General features: G+C 48.1%; 1 protein-coding gene across 2 annotated transcripts in view; it reads left to right on the top strand.

The window, feature by feature from the left end:
• The window catches only part of LOC121459659 (activating signal cointegrator 1 complex subunit 2), a 42,034-nt gene extending 15,316 nt beyond the window's left edge, over nt 1-26,718 (top strand). For both annotated transcript variants that reach the window (XM_041669593.1, XM_041669592.1), the window contains 15 exons: nt 1,494-1,561; nt 3,527-3,637; nt 4,639-4,751; nt 9,532-9,606; nt 11,099-11,206; nt 11,411-11,479; nt 11,680-11,754; nt 12,982-13,168; nt 14,814-15,028; nt 16,042-16,161; nt 22,419-22,512; nt 22,597-22,718; nt 23,098-23,197; nt 24,618-24,697; nt 26,249-26,718. In XM_041669593.1, coding sequence (XP_041525527.1) covers nt 1,494-1,561; nt 3,527-3,637; nt 4,639-4,751; nt 9,532-9,606; nt 11,099-11,206; nt 11,411-11,479; nt 11,680-11,754; nt 12,982-13,168; nt 14,814-15,028; nt 16,042-16,161; nt 22,419-22,512; nt 22,597-22,718; nt 23,098-23,197; nt 24,618-24,697; nt 26,249-26,420 — 1,709 coding nt within the window. In that variant the 3' untranslated portion in view covers nt 26,421-26,718. The remainder of the gene's footprint in view (nt 1-1,493; nt 1,562-3,526; nt 3,638-4,638; nt 4,752-9,531; nt 9,607-11,098; nt 11,207-11,410; nt 11,480-11,679; nt 11,755-12,981; nt 13,169-14,813; nt 15,029-16,041; nt 16,162-22,418; nt 22,513-22,596; nt 22,719-23,097; nt 23,198-24,617; nt 24,698-26,248) is intronic.
• The last annotated feature ends 294 nt before the right edge of the window (nt 26,719-27,012 follow it).

Here is a 27,012-nt window from a genome sequence, read left to right as displayed (position 1 = left end):
CTACCTGAGGAGGTGATACATGTCTTACGGTGGGGTGAGCTCCGGAGATCATTCCAGGCAGAAGGAAGAGACAGTCTGTTGTCTGAGGTTGAGGATGGTTCAAGGGATGTTTCTATTGCAGGGAATGGAAGCAAGTTGGCCTAGAATGCCAACAGGGACTAGATTTCTCAGGGCTTTGTGTGTCATAGAAGTTAAGGCTTGCCCTGGAGGATCAGGGCAAGAGGAACTAGCAGGAGCAAAGGTTGTGGAGGGGCTGGCTCAGACTTTCCTTGTCTGTGGAGGAGGAGGGTGTAGATGATCCAGACACACCTTCATAGATTACACGGTCAGCACCTAAGGGAGGCAGGAGCCCTGAGCTAAGGAGGCTGTGCTAGAAAAACTCAGCTTTTTTGGAGTAAATACTATCTATCCTAGATGGTGCTGATAAAAAGCCCAGCTATTTGCTTACTCATCAGACTCAACTGGAAATTGATTTCCTTCCTGCTTAGGTATCCTGGAATTGGACTAAGGCTACAGAATTATCCATATTGTATGCTCTGGCCCTCATATACTGTGCAGGAGAGAAACAGAGAGAGGAGAGAGAAAAACCTGTTTCTCCCCAGATAGTTCCTCTGTCCTGCTCTTGGCCATGTACCCCTTTGAACTCACCCTTTGGCCTTCTCAAACAATACTAAAATCAAAGCATTGTCTGGCACTTGCATAAAAACCAGACCTCCACAGAAGTAGGGGGCTCAAAGCTGCCTACGAGCCTGAGAGGCAAAAATTCTATCTTAGACTTTTCAGGGCATTGGTACTTCTCATCCTCACGTCCCCAGCTATGGTTCTTCCTGTCTTCCTCCCCCATCATGTGGACAGAGAAACACTGGGTTCTGTCCCAGCTACCATGTGCTGTCAGCACGCTCGTGCAGCAGCAGGTGGAAAGCCGTAAACATCGGCAATGGGCTCCATCTGGACAGAACAACTACAGATGTGTGCCAAGTCTGTCTCTGTGCATTGCTCCCGCCTCCTGTTTGCAGGAGGGTGGATTGAGATGGTAGCACCTTCAAAAGTAAAAACTTCCACACATTTCTCCCTGGCATCTCCTCATACTTTTGAGGTGTGGCTTGGCAAGAATCCTGAGCTATTGTAGGTTTATTGAATAAAGGAATTATAATTCCCAATTTTCCTGGCTAATGCAAGTCCCAGTTCAGTTTGGTCACTCCCTGGGGACATCAGGACTAGCTGGTTTGACCAGGGCTACTCTTTGTTTTATGTAATTCAGAGGTACTTGAAAAGTTAAATTGTACTGAATAACTTCCTTTCTCAACCCTGGAGAGGGTTCTCAGTGAGGACCAAGCTCAGTGCCAGCTGGGCCTGAGACAATACTCATTATTCTCGATTCCCCCACAGACAGACCTAGGGAACGGGAGAAAGGTCACAGCATGCCTATAATCAATGTAATGTGTCCCCATCCTCCTGACCTCTCCCCATTTCTTCCCTTCCCTTCTCTTTAGGAAACATATTTATCCAGCAGCCAAGTTATTATAATGACCTGGATGAAACCGTTCCCACCATACTTCAGGTACCGTCTCTCTTACCCCGCCCGGGAGAGAGTAAGTTGGACTTTTCTTCAAAAACCTGAGGAAATGTTTGCTTTCCATTCCTTTTCCAGACACATCTTGAAGTGTGGCACAGGGGTAGAGTGCAAAGCCCCAGCAGATTCCATCTCCAGCAGGAGAGAGAGGGGAGAGGGGGGAAGAGGAGGAGGGAGAAAGAGAACTCGTCTCCCAGATTTCCTCTTTGTCCTGTTCTCGACTACAAGTCTTGTGATTCACCCTTTGCCCTTCTTGAACAAGACTGAAATCTAAAGATTTCACTTATACAAAAGGATTTGGTTTGCATTTTTTTATTTTCTAGCAGCCCTATATTTCCAAAAGTAACTTTACTCCTTTCAGAGGCCTGCATTTCTCAAATAGGAACTATGAAGGTTTAAAAAACCATTTCATGAAAGAATAACGTGTACTGTAAAAATATGAGGAATGGGGCTGGAGAGATGGTTCATCAGTTAAGAGCAGTTAAGAGGACCTGGGTTCAATTCCCAGCACCCACATGGCAGCTTATAACTGTCTGTATGTACATGCAAGTAAAACATCAATGTACATAAAATAAAAATATATAATTTTAAAAAAGAAAATATGAGGAATGTTAAAAAGCTGAAAGGAGCTGGGCATGGTACCTCATGTCTGTAATTCCAGCTCTTGGCAGCTAAGTTCAAGGCCTAAGTTATAGTAAGACCCAGTCTCAAAAAAAATGTACAAAAAGTAAACAATCATAGAGAATATTATTCTTCCGTAACCCCACCATAAAGAGATCCCTACACATGCATTTGTTTTAAGTAACTTTTGGAATAGTTATATGGTAGCCTGTTTAGCAATAATATATCAGCACTGAGGAGGCAGAGGCAGGAGGATTCCTGTGAATTGGAAGCCAGCCTGGTCTACATAGTAAGTTCCAGGCCAGCCATGGCTATAAAGTGAGACCCTGTCTCAAAAAAACAAAAATAAAAATTTAATTGCAAAAACAAAGATAATATTTCCCAGAAGGATGGTTTAGTAGGTAAAGGTGCCTGCCACCAAGCCTGAGGACCTGATTTTGATTCCCAGAACCCACATAGTATAAGGAGACAATGAGCTCCCACAATTGTCCCCTGACTTTTACGCACATGTCCATACACACACACACACACACACAGATTAAGAAGGAAGAAAGACAGTACTACCAATTCATTCTTACTTGATTTTATAACAGGTTCATTTTCAACTCTGTTAATTTGTCTTTTGTTAATAAAGCTCTGGTGATCACTGAATGTGATGGCTCACATCTGTAACCCCTGCACTTGGGAAGTAGAGACAGGAGGATTAGGGGTTCTAGATCTTCATCCTTATCAGCATAATGAGATCAAAGGCCTGCATGAGACCCTTTTCAAAACAACACGTACACACATATGTAAAATCACCCTATAAGCTGTCATCTACAAAGGAGTCTAAACATTTCTTAAATGTTGCTGAAGGTATTTCTCAGGTATTATCATATTTTGTTTAGTCTGTCCAGTCAAGTCATAGATGCGGGATTCTTGGGACTTTATATTTTATATGCATGTTGTATGTGTGCTTACTAAAGATGGAAACTCGGAGTTCTGTTTTTGAGACCGGATCTCACTGTAACCTTGGCTAGCCTAGAACTAACTATGTAGACCTGGTTGGCTTTGAATTCAAAGAGATTCACCTATCTCTGCCTTCTGAGAGCTGGGATTAAAGGTGTACATTACCTCACCTAGCCTGGAACCAGGGTCTTACTTGGCCTGCATGCTGTCACTGAGCCACACCATCAACCCTACATGGTTTGTATTTAATCCTATTCACCATCCCATTGGATGGTCTGTCCCGAGGTTCCAAGGCAGTTCTTGGGTCACCTGCTCCTAGTTGTGGGGTGGGGATCCTAGGTGCTTGTTCAGGATATGAAAGAGAGCCCTTTTTGCCTTTCTTAGGTCTTCAGCAATATCCTCCAGCACTGTGGCTTGCAAGGGGATGGGAGCAGCACCACACCCCAGAAACTCGGAGAGAAGGGTCGGTTGACTCCTAGTGACATGCCTCTCTTGGTACGTTTGTTCCTGGGCCCAGCTTCTTTGGGCTAGAACCCTTAAGCCTGGTTACCCTGGAGCTGAGATGATCGCTAATGCTGCCGGGCACAGTGGTTTCTTCCCTGCCTTTGACCTCTTTTTTTGATATAATCTGTATTTCTACCTGCCCTGTGGGTTAAGCTTTAAAGAAGGTTTTGTGGAGTATCAGAAAAGTACTAGGACTTGAGAACTGGGTCCACCCTCAGGTAGTTTTGCTCTGTGGGCCCACTTCTTGAGCCAGTCATCGATTCAGTGAATATATCCCAAGAGACTATGCTGAGTCTGGGGGATAAAGCAGAAGCAGTCATGGTACCCATCTCATGGCGTTAGAACTTTAATGAGAGTGACATACAGAAAGTACACTTCACAGGACCTTGGTGCTGTGCTAAGCACTACAGACAGCTGGGATGTGGCAGCTGTGAGCTACCTTCTTGGCATTTGCCATCTGGTGGGGAAATATCTGTTGAGCAAGTGCTTCAGAAGAGTACGTGCCAGGAGCCATGGGAACAAATCATCTTAGCACTCTGAGCCTCAGTTTCTTTATCTGTAACTTGAAAAGCCACCCAGCTTGCTTCTTCAGGATGGCATGAAACTCAGCAGAACAGATGAGCAAACACCCTGTGTTCTGTGTACCCTCTTCAAAATGTGAGCAAGGGGTGGGCTTGCTGCTCCTGTCTCCCCAGGCTGGATGGTTTCTCTCGGCACAGTGTTCAGATTCAGTGTTCATTTTCCTGCAGCATAGAAGAGAGACTATCAGAATTATAGGTGACGTTAGCCATCATTGAGTGCAATGGCAAACTATGAGACAGGATGACTACATGGCCCAGGTTGCCCTCCTAGAGATGGACCATTCAGGCTGTCTCTGGGGCCTCCACTTCCCTGTGTCTCCTCTCAAGCAACTTCCTGCCTGCTGGGGACTCTGCACTCTGCAGAGCTGTCTTGGAGCTTGAAAATAATACTGTGTCTTCTCTTGACAACAGGAATTAAAGGACATTGTTCTCTACCTATGTGACACCTGCACCACACTCTGGGCCTTTCTGGACATCTTCCCTTTGGCCTGTCAGACCTTCCAGAAACATGACTTTTGTTACAGGTACATTGGGACTTCTGCGTGCTAAAGTAGGGGCTCCGGTCCATGCATCACTCAAACACATATTGACTGTTCCTTAGAGTATACTAACTAGTCCAGGGCCTGGCAGTTAAGAGTACTGGTTGTTATAATGGGGAACCTGGGTTCAGTTCCCAGCACCCATATGACAACTCACAACTGTCTGTAACTCCAGCTCCTGGGGATCTGACACCCTCACACAAGCATACATGCAGGCAAAACACCAATGCACATAAATTTAATAAATCATTAAAAGATAAAGTCCATCTTCTAGTCTGGGGACACATAATGAGAAACACAGGTAAAACTATTGCTGAGAGGAGCCCTCCTAATCTTGTCTAAGAATAAGACAAGGGAGAGAGAAAACAGCAAGAAGATGACAGTTTTCAGTCTGCCCTATCATGGAGCACAGATTGACAGCCAGTGAGGACTGACGTGATGAGGAAGCAGCAGAGGTGTTCCTTCTTTGCTGCAGGGATATGTAGGAGAAGACTCCTCAAAACAGCCTTGAATACTGAGCAAGAAGCCTGGCACACTTTCCATCTCAGCTCCTCAGGAGGCTAAGGCAGGAGGATCGCTCAAGCCCCAGGATTTGAGGCTAGCCTAGTCAACATAGATCTGGTCTCAGAATCTAAGAAAAGGGATAAGAATGTTCTAGACGGAAAGGTCATGGTGACAGGAAGGGTGTTGACGCAGATGTGAAATATACAAAAAATCCGGACTAACTGCCAGGTGCCTGCTTTTAGTCCCAGAATTTGGGAGGCAGAGGCCAGCAGATCTCTGTGGGATCAGTGTCAGCCTGGTCTACATAGAGAGTTCTAAGACCTCCAAGGCTACATAAAGAGACCCTGTCTCAGCATGGCGGTGGTGGCGCATGCCTTTAATCCCAGCACTCGGGAGGCAGAAGCAGGTGGATCTCTGTGAATTCAAGGCCAGCCTGGTCTACAGAGAGTTTCAGGAGTGACTCCAAAGTTACAAAGAAACCCTGTCTCGAACCCCCCTCCAAAAAAGAAACCCTGTCTCAAGATGAATAGATAGATAGGTAGATAGATAGATAGATAGATAGAAAAAATAAAATTTAAAAAATGACAGGAAAAGGAGTTGGTAATAAAAAATGAGGGGTCCCCTGTTTGCCAGAGTGTGAAGTGTGGTGAAACCCTGGCAGGAGTGGGCCTTCATTCTGTAGGTAGTGGAAACCACTGGAGAGCCCATACAAAGACTGCGCTGAGATGGAGAGAGCTCAGAGGAACTTCCAGGAGGGAGACTCTGCCCACTTAGCATCATGAGATCTTTCTGTGCAGTGAGAAGGTGGGGAACATGGACTTGGGCATTCCCAGGCTGGTGTGAAAGGACCAGCAGCCTACTCATTGCCTTTCCCAGTGGCCTGTAGCTGTTGCTCTTGCCAGGCATCTCTCTCAACCATTTGCAGCAGCTTCTGGGAGCTGCCCAACTCCATTTGCCCACCCATCTATCTGTCCGTTCTGTCATTTACTCACCCGTTCAACAAAACATTTATCTAGCTCTGACACGTGCCAGAGATGGCAGCTGGTCCTCTGACTCCTCCTTGGTCTTCTCTGCTTGTGAGAGGCAGACATTTGATCAGCTTCCCTGGGATTATTAGAATGAAATGCTGACCAGTATTCTCTAGGGAAGAAACATCTTGGGTTAGGACTGTGGCTGTCCATTTTAGGGAGGAAGGTGTTTCATTATGATAAAAGAGCATGTGGAAATGTAGAAAAGATGGAAAGCCAGAATCTGAAACCACTCTTAGGAGTTACGTTGCTCTCAGCATTTTCGTTCTGCCTGTTTTCATTTACTTTAAGCATTTTTCTCATTTTGTCCAAGCATCTCCCCCAGTAAGCACAGATGGCCTCTGAGGGAGGAAGCTTTGGAAGAGCAGATTTTTCCTACAAGAGGCGGTGGAAGCAGAAGAGTTCCCACCCATCTTGGAGTACGTGGAAGGGTTGCACTTTGGAAGTGACTCTGCCTTTGACTCATGTTTAGCCTGCAGCTGGCCAGCTTGTTCCAGCCTGTACTGCAAGCTAGGAAATCCTTTGCTAGCTACACCAACATATACACAGCTCTCCCTCCCCCCGTTCGCTCCTGGTTAGGGGTCACTCTGACCCACAGAGCTCTTTCCTTTGGCCCTCTTGTCATCTAGTGTGCAGCTTCTGCCCTTGGGTCATGTGTCGGTAGTGCTTTCACTTTGACAGAACTCACAAAGTGCAAAATAGGGCTGGAGATGGCTCAGCAGGTAAGAGCGGGGGCCTTTCTTCTGAAGGAAGGAGTTCATTTCCCAGCATCCAGTCTGAGCCAACAACTGCCTGTAGCACCAGCTCCAGGTCTTCTGGACTCTGTGGGCACCCTCACATATGTCACACACACACAAAACTTTAGAAAAATGTAAACTCTATGGCGAACTGTCTCCCTCCCCCTTTATAGTTCTTTCCGTCACACGTCAACACTGTCATAGTTTGGGTGGAATTTTCCAGAGATATGCAGTATAGGAAAATATGCACATTTTACATTCCCCTCCCTTTGCTTTAGCCGTGATGAAAATGGAACCTAGGGCTTAATAAATGTTTAGTAGGGACTCTACCACTCTACTATGCTCTCAACCCCACCCCCTTTTTAAAAATTGAAAACTGGGGCTGGGGAAAATGCTCAGTGCCTCCAGTGTGACTGGGCAGCACTGTGCATCTGGCATACTGGACACCAGAGACAGTGTGTGTGTGTGTGTGTGTGTGTGTGTGTGTGTGACTTTTTTTTTAGTTATTTGCTATTTCAAAATAAATGACATTGTATCCACATCACTTTGTACCTTTGCAAGCATATTTGAGGATTGATTCCTAGAAGTAGAAATGCTGGGACAGATGGTATGTGCATCTTTAATTCTCACTTTTCTTGCCAAATCACCTTCCATGGGAGTTGTTCCAGTTTACCCACTAACAACACAGCCTGGCAAGTGTTGAATCAGCTTGGGCCTAACTGCCCTCTCTTGCCTCTGCTGATGCCGTGTCTAGCAGGGCCTGTTCCTTTGGCTTGGCTGTTCTCTGCCACATGCAGTGCTGCAGTGAGACAGACATTGCAGAAGCCAGCCAGAGGATGGGCACATGCTTCAGAGCACTACACTGGGCACGTAAGTGCGTCTCTGATTCGGGGAAGCAAGATGTTTGGAGGAAGAATTACACCCTAGAAAAACAACAGCTGCTCTGTCAATTATCAGGGCAGCATGTTCTGTGCGCAGTGAATCTGGACCCCGGAAGAAAGACTCCGTGGTTGAGTATAGCCAAGTAGTACACAATGAAGCAGGAATGCTTCAGAGTTTGAGAAGGACAGGGCGAGGAAGAGATGCAGGAGGAAAAGGATAGCTGCCTCCCGGGCTTGCTCACCCATACTAATCTCAAACGTCTAGGCTCAAGCCATCTTCCTGCTTCAGCCTCCCAAGTAGCCGGAAGTATAATCATATGTAACTGTACTGAAACTCATAATGTATGTAATGTATAATATTTTGAGAAAAATTCAGATCTTATTTATGTGTATGAATGTTTTGCCTGCATGCATGTGTGTGCAGCATGTTCATGCCTGATGTCCGTGGAGTTCAGAAGAAGGCATACAGATCCCCTGGAACTGGAGTTACAAATGGTTGTGTCACCAAGTGGGTGCTAGGAACCAAACCCAGGTCCTCTGGAAGAGCAACAAGTGTTCTTAACCACATAGCCATCTCTCCGATCCTGTGTGTTTATAATTTTTTTTATTGTTTTGCTATTGAAACAGGGTCTTGCTGTATAGTCCAGGCTGGCTTCCAACTTGTGATCCTCCTGCCTCAGCTTCCCAAATGCTAAAATTACAAGCTTTTAACTTTTTATTAAGAGCTGTAGAAAACGGGCTGGTAAGTCCCAGCACTCATATCAGGCAGCTCACGACCATTGTAATTCCAGCTGCAAGGAATGGCACCTTCCTCTGACCTCTGTGGGTATCTGTACTCATGTCCACTACCAACTGACAGACAGACACACACACATAATTAAAATAAATCATTTTTAAAACAAGAATTATAGTTAAACCAACTGGCTTAGTTCATAAAACAAATATGGAGTATATGATACATTTGAGTCCTGAGCACATTTAGTCTGTTCTGAATAAGCACATTGTGTTAACATTGTCACATGTAAACAATTTATAGAGATTCCAAGTCATGCAAGAAACTAAAACTTCATATCTTAGAACCCAAGTGAGAAAGATTGTTGGTAACTGTGATTTCAAGACTCCTAGGGCTGGCATATTTTGAGCAAGAAGAAAGATAATCTCTCTGTTTCATAATCCCAGGGAGTCCTTGTAGCCCTCTGGTCCCTTTGTTAGATACAGCTATGGTTATTTTCCATAATGGGGCAATACAGTACATCATTCTGGGGTAGGCTCAGGAAAGCCCCTGGGTAGCTCCCAGAAAGTTGGTATAGGATGGGATGGGAGCAGGGAGTTGACTCAGTACAGCAAAGTAAGGCCCTGAGTTTGATCTCTTCAGAACCCATGTAAAAATGTGAGGTGCTGGGGAGGTAGGGACAGGAAGATCCTGGCCTTCTGACAAGTCAGCCTAACCTAATTGGTGAGCATCAGAACTGCTTTCCTGAGACTAACACTGAAGTTAGCCTGTGGCTTCCACACACACAAGAACACCCACATGGAATTATGGGAGAAAGAAATGAACCTTTCTGCTCTGGTATTTATGAATTAATCTGGCCTTTGCCTGTGTTTGCTTCTGCAGACTAGCTTCCTTTTATGAGACGGCAATCCCTGAAATGGAGTCTGCAATTAAGAAGAGGAGGCTTGAAGACAGCAAGTGAGGCAGGGACAAAACTACAAACGTTGTGTGGGAAGGGGAGCCTAAACACAGGCTGTGGCACCCTCACTGCGAGGGCAGAGTGGGAAACCAAGGACCATGGTTGCGTGGTCTCCTAGTCCTGGACTTGGTGGTCTTCTAGCCCAGCTTTGTTATTTTTGTTATTTTTTTTTTAACTCTAAGGTTTTTATTTTATTTTTTATCTTGTGTACTGAGGATTGAACCCTTGGCACATGTTCTTCCACTAAGCTACACTCTAAAACCTTAAAGATTGGTTTTGTTTTTGTTTTGTTGATGGGAGGGGCAGGATTCAAGACAGGGTTTCTTTTTGTAGCCCTAGATATCCTGGAATTTACTTTGTAGACGAGGCTGTCCTCAAACTCACAGAGATTGCCTGCCTCTGCCTTTCACGTGCTGGGATTAAAGATGGGCACATCACTACCACCTGGCAAAGATCTAAAATACATACATACACATATATATATATATATATATATATATATATACACATATACATATATATATATATGCTTTGTGAGGACTTAAAGAGAAATACTTTGGCAAGTAGAGATTTATCATTTACTTGCTTAATTTTTCTTAATTTTTATTTAGCTCTTTGAGAATTTCCTACAATATATTTTGACCATATTCACTCCTCCACCAACTTATCCGTGATTCACCCCCCACCTACCCAACTTTATTTTCTCTCTCCTTTTTTTCTTTTCTTTATTTTTTTGTTTCACATATCAGGTCAAATCTGTGCTCTTGGATATGTGACCTTCCACTGTGGTGTGCTCAACCTACCTGGGGTCACTCACACCTTTAAAGAAAACTGACTCTCCTGATAGCTGTCAGTTGCCAATAGCGCCTCAGCTAGGGGTGGGACTTTGCTCCACCTCCCCCTGCATACTGGGATTTGCTCTGGTTTGAGTTGGCATGTGACTTGCTCATTTTGTCATAATTGCCGTGAGTTTATATGTGCAACTGCCCTGCTATGTCCAGAAAACACTGTTTTCTTGTAGTCACCCACAGCCTCTGGCTCTTACGATCTTTCCAAACCTTCTGCAGTGATTCTTGATCTTGGGATAAGAGGGTTTAATATAGATGTACCATTTGGGGCTTGGCATTCTGTAAGCTAGCACAAGCAGAGATGTAAATATTAATTGTACACTGTCTTGCTACAGGCCACCTTATGAGGATTGTCTGAGAGTCCTTCTTGGCCACTAAATCCGTTAATTCTGTGTCCTCCAGATCTTAGCAGATTATGTCTGGTCCCTGCATGTAAGCTCAGCTGTTGATTCAAGTTCTTGGTAATTGACCTTGCTGCTCCTACCCTCTCTTTAACTGAGAAGTGTTCTGGAGCCAGCTGGCTACCCAGTATTTATAGCCTTTTCTCAGCTGCTCCTATCAGTGGCCTTTAGGATTACCTCAGTTGTGGGGAAGTTCCCATGGTTTCTTTCATCTTTTAAGTCTACTTCACTTCTCTCTGAAGGCTGCTAGGTGACATGTGGCAGAGGCTCTCCCACTCCAAGAAAAAGCTGATGGAGGTGTTTCACATCATCCTGAACCAGATCTGCCTCCTTCCCATTCTAGAGAGCAGGTGAGCTCCACGGAAACTCTACACATGGCAGGTGTTTCTCATCACTCCTCCCCTCTTTCTTCCTCTCTGCCAAACATAATGGGAAACCCAGAAAAATGTGTTTCTCCAACTGGCCAGAGACAGGAGAGGGGTAGGGTGAGCATCCAAGGGGCCTCAGATCATCGTGCATTGCATGAGCTCATCTTCCCTCGTGTCCTGTCCTAGCAATGACAACATTCAAGGCTTCATTGAAGAATTCCTCCAGATCTTCAGCTCCGTGCTGCAGGAAAAGCGGTGAGTGGGGCTGAGCGGATACCAACTCTGGGACAGGCCCATGTCTCTCTCTCCAGTCCCATGAAGCTTGCACAGCTTACATACTTACATGGAGCAGAGGTTCTGGAGCCTGTGGTTGGTAGCAGACATGAGGTGACCTTCTGGAGTACATGTTCCTATGGCTCCAGCCCTGACCCGCCTTCCTGTGCTCTGCCCCGCAGATTCCTCCGGGACTATGACTCATTCTTCCCTGTAGCTGAAGACATCAGCCTACTACAGCAGGCTTCCTCAGCCTTGTATCCTACTACAGCTCACTGGGCCAAGGCCTGACTAGGTCAGACATGGCATTCTGGGACCCAGAGGGGCAAAAGGCAACCCCTGGAATACTCAAATCACGAAGTCTAACGAAGGCCCTAGTTCCTCTTTTTCTAGAAGTTACAACCGCTCTGATGCTTGGGGCAAGAGAGAGCCTGTTCTCTCTATATGTGTTCTGAGGCTCTGGTCTGTGTGTAAATTGTACTCCAGAAACCTTGAAGCCCATTGTAGGAGATGAGGACAGGTAAAGTCCGCTAGGAAGTGTTACCCGAGGAGGAGGCGGACTATACCTCACATAGCAGAGCTCAGGGTGGGCACCAGAGGAAAATGCCCAAGCCAGAAATAGAACAAATAGAAGATGCCCTGGTCCAGGCTTAGGTTAAGGACAGTCATGTTTCCAGGGGTTTGGAGGACAAAAAGAACTGGGTCTTTGAGGAGCCCTCAGATGTCGTGTGTGGCTGTCTGTAAGTGGGCAGGAGTGTCTGGGCAAGTGAGCTGGGATTGACCAACATTCAGGACCCTTGTGTGATACCCATGAAGAAGTTTGGGCTATGTGCGTCAGATGCTGGGGAGTGGGGAGTTGGGAAGCAGAATGACATGGGCTGTTACTACCCTGGAAAGGCTCTACTTGGCTCTGGGAGAGAATGCTGGCCTGGGACCACCAGAGACTGGGATCGCTGTTACAGGCCTCCCTGCATGGGTCATGAGGATTTGGTAGAGTGAGGGTGTGGGGGCAACTCCGATTTCTAGCCCAGTGCCCAGAGTGGCAGAGAGAAAGAAGGACTAGGAAAGAGCTGCCCTTTGGGCCATTTTGTTGCTGAGTTCAGTCCTGACTCAGGGACCTCCAGTTGGCCTTTGCCCTTTTCAGAATACCCTCAGCTTGGTGGACAGAAAGTCCAGTGAAAGTACTGTTGGCCCTCCTGAATATCCGAGCAAAAGTAGCTGTGGGATGATCTAAAAGTCTGGACACTGGTGGTAATCCCCAGCCCTGTCTGCCCTGAGCTGCTCTGCCGAGCAGCGGTGCGAGAGTTCGAGGCCTGTGTGGCAGTATTCTTTCTAGCACGCTGTTCCACTCGGCACCCACCAGGCAGGCCAGCAGGCCCTGGCAAAGCCTCATGGTCAGATGCTGGACAGGGACTGCAAAGTCATACTACCCAGAGCTGGGGAGGTGGTTTCTGAGCGAGAGAGCCCTTAACACTGCCTCATAGGGATGAGACCCGGACTGCCTACATCCTACAGGCTGTGGAAAGTGCATGGGAAGGGGTGGACAGACAGAAAATCAAGGACACTAAAGAGCCATCACAGGCCAAGGATCCTAATAATGGAATCACGACAGCAGTGAAGCCAGTCAGTGAAAGGCCATCACAGCTGGAGAACTCAGAGGAGGATGAGGAGGTGTGTATCTGGGGGTTCCTGCCCCTGATCCCTGGTTCCCTAGCCTTCCTGGCCACCTCTTGAGAGATAGGCAAGTGGCTAAGTGCCCTTGTTTCTGTTTCAGGGAAAAGAGTCCCCATTGGAATTGGTAGCTTCCAGCACTGGGGCTGCTGTAGTACCCTGGGGATAGAAGAGAACACAGCCCTTAAACTCTTAAACTTGGTGCCTCTCCTCTCCTCTCCTCTCCTCTCCTCTTCTCTCTCTCTCTCTCTCTCATTTTGAAACAAGGTAATAAAATGCTCAATGGTCCAGGCTAGCCTTGAACTCACAGCAGTCCTCCTGTCTTTACCTCCAACTGCTGGGATTACCGGCGTGAACTACCATGCCCAGCCCTGTTTCCCTCTATAAAATGAGGTGAAGCTTTTACTTGTGGACTCCTTCTCCAGCCCCTCCCCACGCTGGGTAAGGTGGAGTTCCTTTGCTGGCAGCTGAGTGTGGTTCCAGACCCACCTCCCAGGGATCACAGGGCTCCACTGAACAAGCTGGGACTCAAGTCCTGGACCCAGTGCCTCCTCTCGGGTCAGGCTGCTCAGTGGTAACCTGACCTACTGTTTGCCAACGGTGTATGGCAGATCTCTTGTGTTCAGTGTAGTTGCTCCTCTGTGTATAGAGATAGGTGTGATGCCTGCTTCCATGATATTGTTGGGGTTCCTAGGGCTGCTATATGGAACTCTCTTGATTCTGGTTGATCCTCAGTGCCCAATTAGCAAATGCTACTGTTCTTCCTGTTAAACCCCATGATTCTTTCTTCCCTGTTTGGCGGCTTCTCTGAGCCATGGAGGTCTTTATCATCAACATGATGCTCTAGTGCTGGTGCTACGCAAGCATTCCTCCACTAAGCTGTATCTCTAGCCCTTTATTGTTTTTATTTGATCGTCTCCTTAGAAAGCATTATAAAATGAAGCCATGGGGGCTGCAGAGATGGCTCAGCAGTTAAGAGCACTGAGCTATTCTTCCAGAGGACCAGAGTTCAATTCCCAACACCCACATGGTGGCTCACAACCACCTGTAATAGGATCTGATGCCCTCTTCTGGCACGCAGAGCACTCATACAGAAATATAAATAAATAAAATAAAATTTTTTTGAAAAGTGAGGTCACAGTATGTGAAATGACATCTCCTTACTGAAAGCAATGTGACGTAAGGGAACATCTCCACATAGTCTCACTGGTAGTTGCTGTTGTCCTTCAAAGGCAGTCACTTTGGTAGAGTTGGGCAGGATCTAGATCACTAACTGTCTGTGGAGACCTTCTGCACACCAGTACTCTGCTCTATGGGTAATGTGCATCCCTTCATTGAACCATCTGAAATAGCCCCATGAGACCAATGATAGTGTCCATTTCATAAGGAGGGAACCGTTCAGAGAGAGGATGTACAGTGCCCCCAAATCACACAGGCCAAGGGTAACTCACCTAGGAAGTCATAGAGCCCCTCTTTTCACAAAGGAAGAAAATAGAGGCTCAAATTTAAGTCACTTGGCAAAAGCCCTACAACTAGGAGGGGCAAGGCCAGGGCCCCTGCTGATGAATGCAATGTTGTTTGGAGACTCTTACCCTTTCGTGGGGGCTGCTTAGTCTTTGCTCCATCACTCTGGCTTCCATTGCAGTGCAAGGGTGCAGCAGCTGCCCTGGGCCCGACCGTGTGTGGTGTGCAGCTAGACTCCCTCATCTCCCAAGTGAAAGACCTGCTGCCAGACCTCGGGGAGGGCTTCATCCTGGCCTGCCTGGAGCACTACAGCTATGATTCAGAGCAGGTGATCAACAACATCCTGGAGGACCGGCTGGCCCCGGAACTCAGCCAGCTGGACCGCAGCCTGAAAAGGTAAGTGAGGTAGATGGAGAGAGGTCCTCAAGGCAGGGTCTCCTTTCCTTGCCTCTCGCTCCTCCCCTAGACTGGAGGATACATTTGCTCCTTTTTCACAGCAGTGTTTCCTGCAGTTTGAACTAGTGCCCTTTCTAAAGAAAGCAAGCTTGGGGCCTGTAAGGTTCCCAGCACAGCTGGCTGTCCCTGAGACTTTATAGGAAGACTACTGGAGACTAGCAGTGTGGCAAAGGGTGCTCTCTCTCTCTCTCTCTCTCTCTCTCTCTCTCTCTCTCTCTCTCTCACACACACACACACACACACACTCCAGCTCCAGATCTGCCTCATTGTTAGCATATTCCCAGTTTCCAAGTTATGATAGCCAAAGCTACTCCCTTTCTCTGCACTGAAGCTCATGGTTTTGGTGCACTGCTATCCCGAAAGCTTCAGGGGACAGCAAGAACAAGGGTGCGTGTGGATGCTTCTTCCATGAACAAATCATGTTTGCCAAATGAATGAATGAAGTTAGCCTTGTGCCTTTGGCCACATCCCTCAGCCTGTTTGTGTTCCGTGTTATAGATGGCAGTGCTGAGACACAGGAGGTGGACTAGGAGCTGAGAGTAGAGCTCAGCGGTAGAGCATGGGCTTAGCTGTGTACAGTGCATTCCTAGCATCCAAAGCAAATGCAGCTGCCCTCCATCCCCCGCCCCCAGCCCAAAACAGAAGTTGAGTGACATATAACTCCCTGGCTTATAGGGCCATTGTGGACATTTAAATGAGGGATAGAGCTTTGAAGAAATAGAAAACTGGTATGCATGGCACACAGGAAATGAGGGTGAGGTGTGGCTTTGGGCCCTTGACAGGAGCCAGGTTAAGTAAAACCTAATTAAAGGCTCCCCATTAAAGAACTTATGTCCTAGGCTAGAATTTTGGGGTGGAGTGAACAGTATGATGGGAAGAACACAGCGTGGCTTAGGACAGTCGACATCAGCCAGCAAGGCCCTTTCAGTTGATTTCTGTGCTGTGGCCCCCAGACAGGTGAAGCCGGATCCCACACCCCTGCTGACATCTCGTCACAACGTCTTCCAGAACGACGAGTTTGATGTGTTCAGCAGGGACTCAGTGGACCTGAGCCGGGTGCACAAGGGCAGGAGGTGAGTATGGCAGGACATGGGGTCTGTGTTCCAGTTCTGGAGGGTGGCAAGAAAGAAAAGCCCTTTGTTTTTTGGGTTGTTTTTTGTTGTTGTTTTTTTTTTGTTTGTTTGTTTGTTTTCGAGACATGATTTCTCCATGAAACAGTCCTAGCTGTTCTGGAACTCACTCTGTAGATCAGGCTGGCCTTGAACTCACAGATCCACCTGCCTCTGCCTCCTGAGTGCTGGGATTAAAGGCATGTGCCACCACCAGCAAAGGCCCTTCTTGATAGAACCAGCCATGGATTTTCCCCTCAGAGAGTTCCACCCCTCCACTTTTTAATTTATTTTTATTTTATGTGTATGAATACTTTGTCTCTATGTATGTGTGTGCACCGTATGCATACCTGATGGCCATGGAACGTATCCATAGAGGCACCCTGTGGAACTGGAATTACAGACAATTGTGAGCTGCCATGTGGGTGCTGGGAACCAAACCTGGGTCCTCTTAAGAGCAACCAGTGTTCTTTTTTCTTTTTTTTTTTTTTTTTTGATTTTTCGAGACAGGGTTTCTCCGTAGCTTTTGGTTCCTGTCCTGGAACTAGCTCTTGTAGACCAGGCTGGCCTCGAACTCACAGAGATCCACCTGCCTCTGCCTCCCGAGTGCTGGGATTAAAGGTGTGCGCCACCACTGCCCGGCGCAACCAGTGTTCTTAACTGCTGAGCCATCTCTCCATCCCCTCAGGGGTCCCTCTGAATCCTGGCCTTATACACTGTCATCCTACAAGAGCAGGTTCCTTAACAGTGTGCTGTAAGTCCAGCTTTATGTGGGGGGTGACTGCTAGTGATAGATACCTCCTTGTAAGTGGTAGAAGGCCAGAGCGCCACATCTGTCCCCTTGTTTTTTGATGTGTATGTTGACTCTGTGGGTGCAGAGCTAGACGGTGCTTCCTAGAAGCCAGTTTTTGACCTGATTTTTCTCTAGGCTGTGATAAAACAAAATTAAGTCACGTAAGTTTTTTCCAAAGATGAAAGAATTCTGGTTTAATTTCATTCATTCTTTCTTTCATTTTTAGTTTATCTTCTTCCTACTTTTTCAGCGTTGTAATCCATCCATGGCCTATTCATTCATTCAATAAATGCTTGCCTGGTGCTTATTGCCTTGGGTTAATTTAGTACCAGAGCTGTAGTGGGAAGTAAAGCAGACACTGCCTACACCGTGTGAAATGTGCACTCCTCAGCTCATCAGACAAGCACGATAGTGGGCAGCCTCCTGGTCCCTAAGAAAGTCACAGAGAACTGAAGGATGTTTAGGGGTGGCTCAGCAGAGCAGGGAGGAAACTTCCCAAGCTGAGTGAGCAAAAGCAACAGTGGCTCCAAGACCAGTGTGAGTGTAGTAAAGGTCCCATGAACTCATGAGCATTTATGTTTTATAGAGGTCACCCAAGCTGGGCATGGTAACTCAAGCCTCTAATTCCCGCACTCAGGAACCTGAGAGGATTTTTATTTTTTTTTTTCAATAGTGAGTTCCTATCTAATCTAAGTGAGACCCTGTGTCACAAATAAATAAAAATTAAATATTGGGCTCTGGAATGGCTTCCTCTGGGAAGAAACTGAAGTCAGTGGTGGTGGCATAACAATGACAGCCAGGTAAAGAATGGGGGGGGGTTAATCTGCTTCAAAGTCACATTGAGTCATAGAACCTGGAAATCCAGGGGCTCTGTTCAAGTGCAGCCTGTGCTGTCCCTATCATAATAGTGGGAACAAGAGATTCTAGAAAGGAAGGAGACTGTTAGTCTTGGAGCTGTGTTCTGGTAAGAGTCCTGTGCAGTAACACAGTTGCTTTTTCAGTTCGAGTCCAGGGCTGCACTTCACCTGGGGCTGTGTGCTGCCAGAGGCTTGCTGACTGAGGGCTCAGCAGGCACAGGGCAACTCTGAAGCCATCTGGCTGATTGCACCAGAAATCCTGGCGCACTGCTTCATCAGTCCAATTGTGAGACCCCTGATCCCAGGCAGAGCTGTTGTTCCTGTTGGTGGCTGCTGGAGGGAAGAGCCACACAGGGTCCCCCAGGCCAGCAGAAGGTGTGGGAGCCTGACTGGTAGGACCCTCTACAGAGCTTAGCATCTCTGGACACAGGGTTCCCCTTGGCGTTCATCTGTAGGTTCAGCTAGGTCACTCCACATCCCCACCCAATTGGAGGTCACCTATGAGCATTTGCCAGTGGGCTGCTTTCAACTGTCAGGGTCATCAGAAGGGCTGAAGCAGCCAGGTGTCCTAATTCTGTGGCACTCTGCCTGCCAGCAGAGACAGAATGACCAGTGTTTACCAATCCCACTCTGGGCAGCCCAGGGGCAAGGATTGTAAAGAGGTAAAGCCTTCATTCATGGTTCAGTATTTATCCACTCAGTAAATATTTATTAAGTGCTTTACTAGCGTGAGATCCTATGCGAGGCACCAGGAAAACAAGGTGAGCAGAGTGCCTTGGCTTTGCCCACAAAGGGCAGAGACCGTGGGAAAGACAGATCATCAAATAATCAGGTGCACCAGGAGTTCAGCAGGGGCACCTGCCTAGTCAGGGCAAGGTGGAAGGGCGAGGGCCCTGCCTTCGGGTAGCAGGTGGAGAATTAAGTAGCACAAAGCAAATCACACCTGTGTACATATGCATTGAATCTGATGAACATGCTTGGCAGCTTTGGTAACAAGTAGAGTCTGGTCTGTTCTCTTACACACAGAGTTACAGAGGGCAGAGGTGGGGCTTGGTTACCCTGTGGTTGGTTTTTATTTGGAATCAAGCACAAGATATCTTCTGGGACCCTGGCTTAGGGGGTCCCTAGAGGTCTGTGAAGGACTTCAGCTATTTGATTTTTGGCTACTAGAAACCATAATGCCCAAGGGAGTCCAGACAAGATATTCTTGCCTCTCTTTTATCTTTTGTTTAATTTTGTTTGTTTTGTTGTTTTTTTTGGTGATGCTAGGGTCCAAACCCAGGGCCTTGCACACTACCATTGTGCCACTACCCAGCCCCATCTCTTTTTTAGAGAAGAACAAAGCAGGCCCAGAAGCTTCCATATTTTTCTCATGTGTCATGAACAGAACTGGGCCAGACTTCGGGGCTCTAATGTAGAGCACAGAAGTGGAGCAATCTGAACTTGAGTCTGAGCTGGGCCTGGCTCACACAGTCCCAGCACATGGGAGGTTTTAGAGCTTGTGGCCAACCTGGGCTATATCAGGAGATCCTGTTTCAAAATAAGCAATGAAGAGAGGGAGGGAGGGGGGAGGGAGGGAGGGAGGGAGGAAGGGAGGCAGGCAGGCGGGCTACTAGAGTAGACTAGAGGGTAGCTTTGGTTGATCAAGCACCTATGTACGCAACATGTGCCCTTCTAACTCCTTTGGACTGCCCTGTAGAACTCTGGAAGATAACAAGAGTTCCCCTCAACAAAGGTTCTGTGGCCAGATATGTCTGTGTGTTTTGTCTGCTTCTTGGAGAATCACAGAGTACATTAGCATGTAAGACTGACAGACAGAAGAAACTGAATTCATTTTGTTGAGTTCAGCAAACGGTGGTCCATGTCTGTATCTTTTATATCTTCTTTTCCTTTAGTTTTGTTGCTGTTGTTTGTTTTATTTTGTTGTTGTCTTCTGTTTGAGATGGAGTCTAGCCTCAGACTCACTAAGCAGCCAAAGATGACCTGAGCTCATTGTCATCCTGCTCCCGTGTCCTAAGCATTCGGGGTCGAGCCGTGCACCCTATGCTCAGCTTTACCCATCCTCTCATTTCATTCTCGGCTCACCCCTGAGAAGTGAATACCGTAAGCAGGAACCAAGTAGGTTTTTGTTGGCTTTGATTTTGAGATAGGGGCTCACTGTGTTACCCTGGCTGGCCTGGAACTAACTCACTGTGTAAACCAGGCTGGCCTGAAACTCACAGAAATCCTCTTGTCCCTGCCACCTTAAAGCTGGGTTTATCTCCCCCCCCCCCTCCTATTTTTTAAGTTGCAGATGGTTGTGAGTACACATGTGAGTGACAGAAATTGAGCCTAGGTTCTTGACAAGTGCAGCCAGTACTCTTAACCCCTAAACCATCTCTCCAGTCCTGCTAGTGCTAGCTTTAGAGGCAGGCACCCCACACCACACTGGACTGATTTAATGAGGCTAGAGACTTGTGACCACACAGCTTAGAAAGTGTAGAGCAAACCCAAGTCAGGACCTGAACCTTCCTTTAGAAGCTATATGGCTCTGGGCAGGTTTCTCTGCCTTTCTGTGCCCTACCTGGAATGTTTGTTGTCTCTACAGGCCACTAAGGACCTGTTTGAATCAGGTTTTTATAGAACAGGGTTGAGTAGATGATAAGAGAAAAGGTGACCAGCTTCAGGAGAGCAGGCATGTTCCCGGCCTTGCTGCCACTTTCTAGAAGGCCAGGATTCCAAAGACAGTCTGTGAAGTTCTTGTTGCCTGTATCTAGAGGAGGGTGAAGTCCTGGCTTATGAATGGGTCTTTCCCAGGTGCTTGGTGGGATCTTCTTTCTTCTTGGCTCCAAATCCAGACAAGAAAGCAAAGCACAATGCCCTAGACAGGCAGCCAGGCCCCTGGCTCTGCTGCCTGTCGTCTCTCAAGGCCCAGGTGGGATCCATAAAAGTTGTCTTCTCCATCTGGCCCTGCAAAAAGCCACATAACTAGACACCATCCACCTTCACCCAGAACCAGGAGCCTCAGGGAGCTGCCAGACGAGGATGACACCTCTTCTTCTTCTTGGGCCCCTGGCCCAACATAGATAGTACCTGGCATCTCAAAAAGCGTGGCTGAGTGCCAGAATGTGTTCTTACTAGTGGTACCAGCCATGGGAAAGGCTTAAAGCCCTTTCTCCTTAATACTTCTTTACCAACCTGGCAAAGAAAGAGTCTCTGCAGCACCAAGGCCATCATCACAGCTCCACAGCCCCAATCCCGGTGGCTGGGAAGGATTCCTGGATTGGTCTTTTGGGTTTTTGTTGTTGTTGTTTTTCAGTTGTTTTATTTAAAACAAGGGCTAGTGTAGCCTTAGCCGGCCTCCAGCTAACTTTGTAGCTGAGACTGACCTTGAACTCCTGATCCTCCTGCTCCTTCCTTGCTAGTGCTGGAATCACACACTTTTGCCTTCAGCTTTGTGGTTTTTGTTTGTTTGTTTTGTTTTGTTTGAGATAGGGGTCTCTGTAGTCCAACCTGGCCTTTAATTCTTGGCAGTTCTCCTACCGCAGCCTCTCCAATACTAGGACTATAGGCATGAGTCACCACAGCCAGCTAAGATTTCTGTTTACCTAAGAGTTCACTCAGATCTAAACCAAATACAGCATCCTTTCTGTCCCACTGTCATGGCTTTCCTCACCCCTTCCTCCAGACATGTGCTGGTGCCGCCCTCACTTGCGTCTGTCAGCGGCAGCCCACTGAATTTGGCATATTTTGTGCTGTTCACCCCACTCCACTGTGAGTACAGATGCATATCTGACCTGTTTTTCAGTCTCCTCCCTGCTCAGGCTTAGAATGGCTCTGACAGGTAGGAAGATTGTCACAGCACAGCAAAGCCTTGCCAGCCATACTGAGACTGCAGTCCCAGCCTGTACCTGGTCCTAGACAAGCCTACAGACCCAGACGCCTGCCACCCACCCAGAGCCAGCTGTTAGACGATCTGCATAGAATCTGCACGGCTCTGTGTCTCCCTTTTTTTTCTCAGACCCCTTCCTCTTGATACATTCCAGAGATGGAATCTCATCACTAAGCTAGATTTCTTGCCTGCCATCTCTAATTGATTTGCCCCTGCAGAGCCAGAGAAACACATTCCATGAGCCCATGTATGTGATTGACAAGCCAGGATTCTCTACAAGTTTGCAAAGCCATGGTCAAGAGACCTGAGGCCCTGCTGACACTGTGATGTGCAGTTCAGTGTGAGCCAGGTGTGTCCCTTCCCCCTCCACTGCACCCATCTGTCCTCGTTTTCGACATAACTGATGGCAGTCGGAACTACCAGACTTTCCTCCTCCCATGGTACTCTTGCATGGAAGCTGGCCCTGCATAACAGGGACAGGAGCTGCTGTAGTGGAGGGTGAGAGGAAGAAGCCAGACCCCCTCTTGCCTCACCCAAGAGTGTTTAGGGCTTTCCTGGGCTTAGGACGAAGACTGCATGTGGCCTCAGCAGGGTCTGAGGTCTACAGAAGGGAACGCAGCATCTCTCTGGACCTTTTGCCCTCCACACTCTTCCAGACCTGATGGTGTCCTCCCTCTCTCCCTGCTGTCCCTGGCTCCAGGAAGGAGGAGAATGTGAGGAGCCTGGTGAATGACAAGCGGGCTGTGGCGGCGCAGAGGCTTCGCTACCAGCAGTACAGTGTGGTAATGGAGGAGGTAGGCTGCCCAGCCTGGGCCTCTCAGGGTGTGGGAAATCCAGCAGTCCCCTAGCTTCTCTGACCCATGAGTCTGCTGTTGCAGGTCCCAGTGCAGCCAGGAGAATACCAGGTTGATGACTACGAGGACGAGTATGATGACACATACGATGGCAACCAGGTGGGCGCCAACGATGCAGACTCTGATGATGAGCTCATCAGCCGCAGGTGAGTCGCTAGGCCGGCCAGCCAGATTTCCCCAGCCCCACTCCCACCCTCTGCTCCATCACCTCTCCCCTCCCCACCCCTGGTCTTAGCAAGTCATGTTTTTTCTTAAGTGTGGAACATTTTCCTCAGCAGAATCTTGTAGGGATTTACCTGTGCAGATCAAAGCAGGGCTTCCTGGTGAACAGAAAGATTGGAGATCCCTAGGGCCTCAGCTCAGCGGTTACCCCCTTTAAAGAATCTGGCGACAAAAGCAAAGCCTGTTTGAAAACCCCCGTGGGAAGGTTCCCTTGCCTCCTGAGCAGTGCCCCTCCCCAGCCTTCTCCCCAGGCAGGAGGCCATTCTCCAATTCTTTGATCTCACTTTCTTTCCCAACCCTCAGGCCCTTCACCATCCCTCAGGTGCTGAGAACCAAAATGCCTGGAGAAGGACCAGAGGAAGACTATGACGAAGTGGAGGAGGTTGAAGAGGAGGCCCCCAAGGTCCGTCCTGGGCGGGTGGCAGATGAAAGAAATGCAGCCCTGAAGGGCAAATTAGGGCTCTGGGCCTGTCTCCGCCTCTGTTTGGAGAGCTGCGGGCTTTGATCTCTGCTCCGCTGCCCAGAGGGCTCTCAGGGGACAGGGGGGGGGGGGGTCTGTCAACAGCTGAGTCATCAGGTGTTATGGTCTGGAAGAAGGAAGGGTAGCTGTAGGCTGCTGTGCCTAGGCTGGCTTTTTTAAAAATCAGACACGACTTAGAGCCCTGAGGCTCTGGAAGTAAGCTAGACCTCTTGTCTGAAAACTCACTTTTAGCAGCTAAACTTTTTCTTCAGCTGAAATCTTTGTTTTTTGTTTTTTCAAGACAGGGTTTCTCTATGATTTTGGAGCCTGTCCTGGAACTAGCTCTTGTAGACCAGGCTGGTCTCGAACTCACAGAGATCCGCCTGCCTCTGCCTCCCAAGTGCTGGGATTAAAGGCGTGCGCCACCACTGCCCGGCTCTTCAGCTGAAATCTTAACTTGAAATTCAAGCTAGAAAACAGATGAAAAGTGATTTTGCTCCATGTGAAGGGAGTAACCAGGCACTCTACAGTCCCCAGCAGCCCCCAAAGGATGACAAAGTCAGATGTTCCTAGAGCTGTTCGGAGGCATTAAGTGCTGTGGTAGGAAGTGCATGGCCTGCCACAGGGCTCTCAGCCACAGGCTCCAAACCAAGTGAACCATCTTCCCCTGCCACTAGTTCTTCTCCTTTGGATATTATTATTATTGTTATTGTTATTATTATATTTTGGTTTTGGTTTTGGTTTTTTGAGACAGGGTTTCTCTGTAGCTTTTTTTGGTGCCTGTCCCGGAACTAGCTCTTGTAGACTAGGCTGGTCTCGAACTCCCAGAGATCCACTTGCCTCTGCCTCCCGAGTGCTGGGATTAAAGGCGTGCGCCACCACCGCCTGGCGGATATTATTATTATTATGCCATGTGTCAAAGCCTGCCTGTTTGCCAAGGTCCTAGCTTTCCCCTGCACAGGTCCACCATGCACTCGGAGCATAGAAAGTGGTCCACAAGAGGAGTTCTCACTGAGCCCTCTGCTGTGGCACCAGAGTGAGACCTGACTTCCAAGTCTCAGGGCAAGCCTGCTTCCAGGGACCTTAATCAACTTTCATGGTCTTTTGTGTCCTTTCCTGGTGGCCATCTCAGCCATACCCACACGCATTCATTGATGTGCCTGCTGTGGTCCTTTCTCCCCAGCAGCCTGCCCCACATCCTTTAGCTCCCTCCCTCCCTAAAGGAGGCTTCAGCTGGCAACCAGCTTGCTCTGTACTAAGATTGCCTGCCCTGCCTGCTGTGGATGCCTCAGGATTCCTCCCAGCAGGGATTCACACAGCCTAGGGAAATGATTGCAGATTTTCACTTCTCTTCCTTTCACAGCTGGACCATTTCATCCAGGATCCTGCAGTGCTGAGGGAAAAGGCTGAAGCCAGGCGCCTGGCCTTCCTTGCCAGGAAGGGGTGAGCATTAAAGGGGCTAATCCACGGGAGGGGGGACCATCAGGGGAATCCAGCTGGCCATGCAGGAAACCCTGGGTGCTTTTTAAGATAGGGTTTCTCGTCATAGTCCTGGCAGTCCTGAAGCTCACTCCGTAGACTAGGCTGCCTCTGTAGACCAGGCTAGCCTTGAACTTGATCTGCCTTCCTCTGCCTCCCAAGTTCTGGAAATAAAGGTATGTGCCAGCCGGGCGGTGGTGGCGCACGCCTTTAATCCCAGCACTCGGGAGGCAGAGGCAGGCGGATCTCTGTGAGTTCGAGACCAGCCTGGTCTACAAGAGCTAGTTCCAGGACAGGCTCCAAAACCACAGAGAAACCCTGTCTCGAAAAACCACAAAAAAAAAAAAAAAAAAAAAGGTATGTGCCACCACTGCCCGGCCCCTGGGACTTTTTGGGTAGTTATTTAGCTCCTGTCCAGCTCTAGGAAGTAACTATTAATATCAGTATCATTGTCCAGTTTGACCCAGAGACATTAAATAACTTAGTAAAGGTCATACAGCATTAAGTCTCCCCAAAATATCAGAGCCAATCAAAGTATGTGCCTAAAGTCATAGCTACTTGGGAGGCTGAAGCAGGAGAATCATTTGAAAGCAGGATTTCAAAACCAATGTGAGCAGCATAGCAAACCCTGTTACACATGAAAGCCACGCATCACAGTGTGAGCCCGTGAGCCCAGTGCTCAGGTGGCAAAGGCAAGAGGGTATGGTTGGTTTCTGTTGTTTTAACTCTTTACTCTTTGGGGGCCCGCCACCCAGCTCCCAAATAATCACATGGAGACTTATTCTTCCTTATGAATGCCAGTCTTAGTTCGGTTTGTTTCTAGTCAGCTTTTCTTTCTTTTTTTTTTTTTTGTTTTTGTTTTTTGTTTTTCGAGACAGGGTTTCTCTGTGGCTTTGGAGCTTAGCTCTTGTAGACCAGGCTGGTCTCGAACTCACAAAGATCCACCTGCCTCTGCCTCCCAAGTGCTGGGATTAAAGGCTTGCGCCACCCAACTAGGTTCCTTTTTCTTAGTTAAGAAACTGGTCAAAGTCTACTGTGCCAAGAGTAGAAGCATAGGTCATGGGTGGAAGTTCAGTCCCAACCTAGATTCTGGGTATAGGGGACCTGACCAAGAGACATTTGATTCCATACTGAAGGCAACAGAGTCAGAGGTTGTTGACGAGAGCACAACTGTTCTGATGTTTTCCCTCCCAGCCCTGAGGGAGCACTCTGAGTAGACCCGGAGGCTGTGGGCCAAGGGACCAAGTTAAGACCTGGTGTGTAAACATAGAGCATTGTCCCATTTGTAGGGGGCCACCATCCAGCCCACTAACAGTTAATACTCGTAGATGGGTGTTGGGCCCATCTTCAAGGTCTAAGAGAAAATCAGGCCCAAGGCTGGGGCTCCATTTCCTTTCCTATCTGGACCTGGGCCAGTGTGTAACCTCAGTGGTAGCCGCTAGGGTGGACTGTGGAGCCTTCCTATCAGAGCCTTGTCCAACTGTGTCTCTCATGGGGTGGGTATTACTCTTGCAGGTACCGGCCTGAGAATTCCGCAGCAGTGACAGGCAGCCCCCGGGGCCACGGACAAACCCGAGAAACCACCCAGGAGCGCAGGAAGAAAGAAGCCAAAAAGGCAACCAGAGCCAACCACAACCGTAGAACCATGGCTGACAGGAAGAGAAGCAAAGGCATGATCCCATCCTGAGGACACAAAGATGCCTGGGTGAGGGAGGCCCTCAAGGCCACCACCATACCTCACCTGCCAGCCAGCCATGAGCACCTTCTTGTCGAACACAAAGTGCCTTATCCCTTGGTGCAGGAACCCAGTGCCATCAAGTAGGCTCTCTCCCAACTGTGCTAGCGGGAAAAGATGGGGATGCAAAACCAAGGTGTCCTTTATCTTGTGCAGCAAGATACCACCTCACGGAAGTCCTGGATGCAGCAGACCTGTATATTCAGAGACAGCAAAAGGCCCGTGAATAAAGTTTCTGACCTTCTAACAATGTTCCGTGACATGCTCCAGCCTTTCCCTCTGTCATACCTCAGTGACACCACCACCTGAAAGACAAGAAGGCACAGTGGTACCCACTCACTGTCTGTTGACTTTTCGTGTGTGCCCTCAGCGCCCCTCCTAACGTTGCTCTTCCTTGCTGTGTGACCCGAGCACATCGGCCCTTTCTCTGTGCCTGTGGAAGGATATTGCGCCTGTGTGAGGCCTAAGGTCCATTCTGTGCTACCTCATGCACCTCCTCCCCAGGGGGTGGGCACTGTTTCCAGTTCACAGTACAGATCGGAAA

This window comes from Microtus oregoni, unplaced genomic scaffold, assembly GCF_018167655.1.
Source record: "Microtus oregoni isolate MIOR12 unplaced genomic scaffold, Mior012 000019F_ref0000042, whole genome shotgun sequence".
Classification (NCBI taxonomy): Eukaryota; Metazoa; Chordata; class Mammalia; order Rodentia; family Cricetidae; genus Microtus; species Microtus oregoni.
Note: the sequence above shows the minus strand (reverse complement) of the source record. Positions and strands in the feature narration are given on the sequence as shown.